We start from the raw sequence: 7,673 nt of genomic DNA on the forward strand, positions 1-7,673 counted from the left end.
CTCAGGGTCGTGATCGGGGGCGGCGCCAGGCGCTCTCGGCGCGGCACGGCGCCAGGAGCGCCGAAACAACCGACACCGGCCCCCACGCCGCCCTCACGGCCTGAGAGGCGGACTCGGGCGCGTCCGACCCTCCAGCGAAGGAGAGCCCCCCCCCCCCCCCCTGGCGGGCCGGCCAGCGCCGCCCCTGCCGTCTCTAGGCAGCTGCTGGCCATGGTAACACGCCGGCTCGGAGTGCGTCGGTCGACAGTTGAACCAACGGCCGTCTGCGGCCCAACCGCCCGTCCGCCGTCCACAGGTGCCGGTCAGGTGAGTCCCACCCGCCTGCAGTCTCGGACGGCCGGTGCCTCCCGGCCGCAGATGCCGCCGGCCCTGTGACGCGCGTTTGGCTCCGGGCCAGCCGCCGCTGCGGCAGGGCGGGCGCCGGCAGGTGTCGGCTCCGACGCAGCGTCGGTCCAGCTACGAGCTTCACGGGCGTCGCCGTGAGACTCGCGGCGGGCAGAGAGGCTTACGTGTTCCGCTGGAGGGTTTCATGAGTGCTGGACGCATCATCCTTACATGTGGATGTTACCAACCATCGCACGACTGGAAAAACGCGCTTGTTTTCGGGCCTGTCTTACGTGTTTGAATGCGTTACTAGCCCCGAACCCATTACATGCTTCATCCGCCGCTTGTTTCTGTGCCTACGCCAGGGGCATGCAGGATTTCGTCAAGGGAGCGGCCACGCTTTGCTGTCGTGTCTCTTGTAAGCTGGTATATCCCCCCCCCCCCCGACACACACGCGAAGTCCCCGCGCTTCGGCTACTTCGGTATCAAATTCTTTCCTTCTTTTTTTTGGTGGGGGGGGGGGGGGGGCTGTCTTCCTCTTCTGGGTATGGGTATGGGTATTCTCCTAAATGGGTAATTGTTCAACATGCGTTGGAAGTGCATCAGCGAAAAGATCAGTTTCATGCATCACCCAATGACTGAAGCTTCCGGACGTCTGGAACATCGACATAAAACTGATTTTAACGCCCCGCGGCGCGGACAGGCTAGTACTGCCTGTCCCGTTAGTACTCGATTTGTATTGGCAGAGACGAAAGAGTTACTGCTCGGTATTTTTATCGCCCCTGTCAATATGATCCTCCCGGCCGTCTGCAACCGGCACTAGATAGCCCGAGTATTTGTCCAACAAGGGCATTGTGGTTGAGTAAGGATAGCCAAGAGTATTATAATGTATATATATATATATATATATATATATATATATCACATATTAATATGGATGTAGATATATTCCCTGTACTCCACGGTACGTGCACCGCGCGTCGCCAAACACACTCCTTGGCTGCTGGCCGGCGCCGGCTGTGAGCGCTCCCCCTGTGTACGTTCACCCCCGTCCAGATTCACCCGAGAGAACAATGTGTACGGGAGGGGAGACCGCCGGCCGGCTGCCCGGGAGTGGTCTACACAGCTCGGGACCGCGGACGTGGGTGAAGGCTGCTGGGGTTTGTGTATTGTACTGTCTAATCAGCTGTGTCGGGTCCGTGCAGTAACCAGGCTGTCACTATAGGGGACGTGAGGATGGCCCGGAGTGTACAGAAAGTTGCGCCCAGAATACCAGGAACAAACGGCAGGGCTCAGTTCATTTGAGCTGAGCTGCTCTGACGATGGGTTACTTTTGAACATGAAGTTGCCGAGCCTTGAGAGTAAATTTCCATCCAGAGGACGAGTTGTGAAAGTATCGGAGGGCGACAACTCTATGCAGTATTGTGATGACTGACGTTCGCTGAAAGGTGAATCCGTTAGATATATATTGTAAAATTGCAAACAAAAATATCATAGGAATGCTTTTTAGCTGTTTATCGCTGCCGCTTTGTGTTGTTATCCGCCCAACTCTTCCATTGCTTTTATGTTTTTTCCTCGTTATATTAGTACGTGCCACATAACAGTTGCCAATCTGAGCTTTTTTTGCATTCCAGTGTCCGGTCAGCAGTCTGACTGCCGGAAAGGCTGAGGTGAGTCGAGGAAAAGCCTGTCAGCATGGCGTCCAAGGTTCGCGGCACCACCATCCCCCTGACGGAGGTGCGACGCTTCATCATGGACGTGATGGAGAAGGCGGGGGCGTCCGGTGGGCACGCGGGCGCGCTGGCCGACCTCCTAGTCACCGCCGACCAGCGCGGCCACTTCAGCCACGGCCTCAACCGGCTCGAGTACTACCTGACCGACATTCGCGGCGCCATCTGTGATCCGGCCGCCGAACCTGTGGTGACGCGTCAGACCGCCGCGACGGCGCTGGTCGACGGCCAAAACGGACTCGGTCCCGTCATCGGCAACTTCTGCACGGACCTGGCCATCCAGAAGGCGCGCGAGAGCGGCATCGGCTGGGTGGTGGCGCACAATTCCAACCACTACGGCATCGCCGGTTGGTACGCGCTGCGCTGCGCCGAGGCCGGGCTCGTTGGCATGAGCTTCACCAACACGTCTCCGCTGGTGGTGCCGACGCGCGCGCGCCAGCCGATGCTCGGCACCAACCCGATCGCGTGCGCGGCGCCGGGCGAGGGCGGCGACTCGTTCTGCCTGGACATGGCCACCTGCACGGTGGCTGTGGGCAAGATCGAGGTGCAGCGACGTAAGCGAGAGCCCATCCCCGAGGGCTGGGCGACAAACGCCGAGGGCCGCATTACCACCGACGCCGACGCCGCCGTCGGCCTGCTGCCGCTCGGCGGCGACGAAGCGCACAGCGGGTATAAGGGCTACGGCCTGGCGTTCATGGTCGAGCTGTTCTGCGGCCTGCTAGGCGGCGCCGCGTACGGGCCGCACGTGCGCCGCTGGGACAACCAGCGCACGCCGGCCGACCTGGGCCAGTGCTTCGTGGCGCTGGACCCGGCGGCGTTCGCGCCAGGCTTCTCCGGCCGCCTGCAGGAGCTGATGACGCAGTGTCGGGAGACCGAGCGGGCCAACCCGGACGAGCCCGTGCTCGTGCCCGGCGATCCGGAGCGGGCGCACATGGCCCGCGTGGCCCGCGACGGCGGCGTCACATACCACGAGAACCAGCTGGCCTCCTCCGACCAGCTGGCGGCCGAGCTGGGCGTGCAGCCCATGCAGGCCGTGTGATCTGGCGGTGGGCCGGGTCGGGCCCGTCTCGACCGACCGTATATCTGGCTCCGCTGACCGGAGCTCCGGGCCCAGACGGTGTGGCTGCCGCACCAGGGACTCAGCAGCAGCCTTCCAATATTCGGCCATTTAGGTGGCAACAATGCCAATATTTTTTATTTTGCGCCCGGATTGGGGTTTGCTGGTGGCTGCTTTCACATTGCTCAAAATCGGTCCATCAGCATCGAGCTTGGCATCGGTCAACCCAGTATCTAACCGCCTCAGGCTTGACAAATGGCCGGGGCAGGTCAGATGTCTGGGTTCGGGGTCAAAGGGCGACGGATTAAAGCCACCGAATTGCCTTCGGAGACCGTCGGAGTCAGGATTCTGGTAGCATGAATCAATATCTACGTTTTGGACACCGTACTGGATTTATGTTGCAGCGTGGCTCAGGAGCGGGGGCTGTACTCTGTGTACGCCATCTGATCCCGCGGACATCCGCCGCTGGGTCCGTTGGAGACCACGCGGCTGGGTTAGAGATAGCGGCGGTCGAAAATAGCGACGGAGGGGGAGTGCCTTGCCTTTTTGCAGATGCTCACTTTGTCCAGGAACTTGCCAATGCTTGTGTGGCTGGTTAAACATATAATGAAAATGCATTTTTGCAAACTTAACTGTTTTTATCTAGTCAATTAAGGGCTCTGATCATCTCACCTCCCTTGGCCGATGTCCGACGCCACACTGTCTTCAGAATGGTCATCAGCATCTCGAGGTCCAGGCACTTGTCCGTAACTCAACCATCTTCACATTGTTATCTCGTCTCGCGCGCTTCATTAACCCTTCCCGGAGCCTTTCAGTCTTTACGCTATCTTTCACACAAGCATGAGGGCCTTCAACATATTTATCTTAACTTGACACTCAGCGATGCAATGCGGTGTTGAAGGCCTCTAAATATGCTGTTGGCAGCTTACTTTGAATATTTTTTTACCCGCAACACAAATGCTTCTTAATGTTTCGAACGATAAGCTGATCAACGGCGCTGCAAGCGACCAAACTTGTGTGATCGGTCGAAGGATCCCAAAATATTACTAAATGAAAGCTTTCAATGATAAGTTTTCATAGTCTTCTCCTGCACACCCACGATGGCCTTAAGCCTTTTCAAAGCGATGTTTAGAAATGCGTTGTTGGTCGCTAAAACCCTGAATTAGAAGCACGAATTATCCGTGCTATTCTAAGCCCTCTAGCCTCATGGCACATAGGACAGGCTGACATGACCATTTTCCAGCATGATAGCTCTCGTGGACAATTTTTGAGGCCGTATTTCTCCAGGCTCGGCTTCCCTCCACCATTCAGTGCCCCGCAACCAGGTCTGCAGGCAGCGTTATGCTCGGCCCATGCTTCAAATGGCACCGTTCATCATAAAACACATATCATCCGAAGCGCCATTGCTGTTAACATTTACTGGTGATGCCATTTTTAGCAACGTTTGTTGGCAACGTTTGTTGGCAACGTTTGTTGGTAACGTTTGTTGGTAACACAATTGCTGGTAACGTCCGTTGGTAGCGCCATTCTCACACAGATGTGCTTAAAACTATGATGACCTTGGTTCGGGTCCAGTACCACTGAGACAAGCTGATCAAACAAGGGTGACACGCTCACGACTCCATGCTCCAAAGCCGTCATAACAGGAGCGGTCATCACGGCACGTTCACAATTCGGAGCACCATAGTCACCATCGCCCGCCCAATTCGTAAACACTGCAGTCACCATCGCCCCGCCCAGTTCGGAACACCAGTCACCATCGCCGCCCAGTTCGGAACACCAGTCACCATCGCCCCGCCCAGTTCGGAACACCAGTCACCATCGCCCGCCAGTTCGGAACACCAGTCACCATCGCCCGCCCGGTTTCATCCATGGCCACCAGATGTATGGACAAGCATTAACATGGCAGTCGCTTCCAATGGTTTGAAGCAATGAGTCAGTACTTAAACTACTTTTGGTTTGCTAAAAACTGCTGTCGGTTTGTTGGTGGTAATTCACCTGACCCATGCTGTCGCCGTGATCGAACACTTCAGAAAGCGAGCTGATTCAACTCATTCTACGCACTAAGTTGGCTGGATGTTTTCAGCTTCCCCCATACTCCTTTACCCCCTCGTTACATTTAACCCCTGAACAGTTTGGTCAAGCGCCACGACGTAGGGGGTCCGAGACGCGTCAGGTGGCCCGCCTCAAACACGCAGGTTTTTGTGATGTTCTCTCGGTCCATCATTTACAAGCTAGTCATCCCGTCGGATCTTTTTTGCGGCTCTTGAATCTTGTATCCCGCGATACGCAAACTTTCAACGTACGAACGTGAAGCGCGTCTCAATGCGCTTCATGCTTACAATACGCACGCCATTGAGGCTGCGCCGGACGGAACGCTCAAGGACCAGGCATACACTGTGCTCTACGATAACATTGCTTGAATTATGACTAATACAGAAACAATGGTGCGTTCACCAATTAGCTTTAAGTATGAACTGCACTGAAATAATGTTAAACAACCATTTTTGCTTCACAATTAAATCTCGTTGGACGTTTGTGGAAAAGTCACATATTGTCTTGTTATCTGTTCGTTCGCGCCTTCCCAGTTACGGATCATACACACGACGTTCCACAGTTGGCGTCTGCATTTGAACTGAACCACCGGAGTCCAACGGAATCGCGTCAAGGTGCACGGTGGCGCGCAAGGCACAATAACGATGTGGGGGAACTGGGTCCTAAATTGGGGACGCTATACATTTAACATGGGATATCACATGACATTTACCGCCTTAGCAAAGGTAGTCAGCGAGGCGCGCCGGTTGATGGCGGATGCGCTGCGAACGTCGGGGGAAGCCGGACGGTCACCACGATCTGCCAGTGCGGCGTTGGGACCGGGCGACAAATCTGGTCCGAGTGACGTCACGGTGATGTCGTCGCGGTTGGGAGATCTCGAAGGACCCAGCGGCGTGGTTCCGTTTTCCAGGATGTCTGCAGCTGATGTTGGCTGCGTCGTCGCGAGCTTTGACCACGGTCGAGATGGCAGCTCGGACGGCTTCATCGGCTCTTACCGTTGAGACGGGCGGCGATGGCGACACCATTCGCAGGCCAGGACCATGTTTTTCAGGTCTTGGATGATGTTCGGCCACCAGACTGACGACTTCGCCCGCTCCCTGCACGACGACAGACCTTGGTGACTGGCGTGCAGGCGCTGGAGCACGTCTCGTCGCTGGGCTCTTGGGACCACGATCCGATCCTGGAACGTGGTGAGGCCGTCACAGATCGACAGGCCTCTCCGCACTGAAAAGCACGGGACCACACTCGGCGGTACCGCTGTCGCATGACGAGGCCAGCCGTTGGTGATGAATTTCGAGACGACTCGTAGCTTCTCCTCCGGTTGCTGTCTTGAAATCCCGCAGCTTGGAGTCGGATGCAGGCCAAGATGTTTGAGCAGCGTCCACGTGTGCCGCTACTTCGCTTGCCGGGGCGTGGCTGCGACCAGAGTTGGCATCAGTCAGTGGGCTGCAGGACAGTGTGTCGGGAACCACTAGATACTTGCCTGCGACATGATGGACCTGGAAGTTGAATCTCAACAACCTCAACATCCGCAGAAGGAGTCGCTGGCAGCACAGTGGAGCTGAATGTAGCGGTTTGGTGCTCAGCAGAGGGACCAGGGGCTTGTGGCCTGTCAGCAGTGTGAAGCTGGGCAGACCCACCAGGTACCTCGTGAACTTCTCACACGCCCACACTGCAGCGAGACACTCCTTTTCGATTTGTGCGTACCTCTACTCGGTCTCGGTCAGAGTTCTTGAGCAGAATGCCACTGGCTTCAGGACGCCTGAGTGCTCTTGCTGGAGCACTGCTCCCAGGCCATAGGAGCTTGCATCAGCGGCGAACACGGTGAGCAGAGAAGCGTCATAGAACTGGAGGCTGGGCGACTTTCCCAGGAGCTCCCTGCAAGCTTCAAATGCTTGAACCTGGTGGGTTTCCCACTCCCAGGCTGCATCTGCTTTCAGCAGGTCTGACATGGGCTTTATTGTTGTGGACAAGTTTGGCATGAACCTGCCCAGGTAGGTCATCATGTCCAGGACTCTGCGCAGCTCTTCCACCTTGGTGGGTGCTGGCATGTCCTTCAGAACCCGGATCTTCTCTAGATCGGGCTTGATGCCGCTAGCTCCAGCGCCATGTCCGAAGTACACCAGCTCTTCCTTTCTAAACCGGCACTTCTGGTAAATAAGTCGCAGGCCAGAACGACTCACAGTTTCCATTACTTTCTTCAGGCGGACGTCATGTTCGGCACGTATGCGTCCATGAACGAGGATGTCGTCCACGATGACTCCAACACCGTCATGACCCTCGAGAAGCTTGCGCATCTGTCTCTGAAAGATTTCACTTGCAGAGGTGATGCCGAGCGGTACCCTCTGAAAGCAAAACCTGCCAAACGGTATAAAGAAGGCGGTCAGTTTCTGGCTTTCCTCATTCAGAGGGACCTGCCAGAAACCGCTGTGAACATCCAGGCTGCTGAATACAGTTGAACCAGCTAGGCTGGGTGCGATGTCATCCAGCGTTGGCAGCGCCAGGTG

At 56.5% G+C, this 7,673-nt stretch overlaps 1 protein-coding gene across 1 annotated transcript; it reads left to right on the forward strand.

The window, feature by feature from the left end:
* The first annotated feature begins 221 nt into the window (after positions 1-221).
* Positions 222-3,743, forward strand: LOC119108833 (putative oxidoreductase YjmC). The gene is made up of 2 exons (XM_037232377.1): positions 222-306; positions 1,959-3,743. The coding sequence occupies exon 2, from the start codon at positions 2,020-2,022 to the stop codon at positions 3,091-3,093; it is 1,074 nt and encodes a 357-aa protein (XP_037088272.1). The 5' UTR covers positions 222-306; positions 1,959-2,019; the 3' UTR covers positions 3,094-3,743.
* Positions 3,744-7,673: the final 3,930 nt, after the last annotated feature.

Source organism: Pollicipes pollicipes, unplaced genomic scaffold, assembly GCF_011947565.3.
Source record: "Pollicipes pollicipes isolate AB1234 unplaced genomic scaffold, Ppol_2.1 Scaffold_6775;HRSCAF=8029_pilon_pilon_pilon, whole genome shotgun sequence".
Classification (NCBI taxonomy): domain Eukaryota; kingdom Metazoa; phylum Arthropoda; class Thecostraca; order Pollicipedomorpha; family Pollicipedidae; genus Pollicipes; species Pollicipes pollicipes.

What these genes read in the sequence shown, in the direction of transcription:
- LOC119108833 (XM_037232377.1), top strand. Translation starts at nt 2,020, where the DNA reads ATGGCGTCCAAGGTTCGCGGCACCACCATCCCCCTGACGGAGGTGCGA.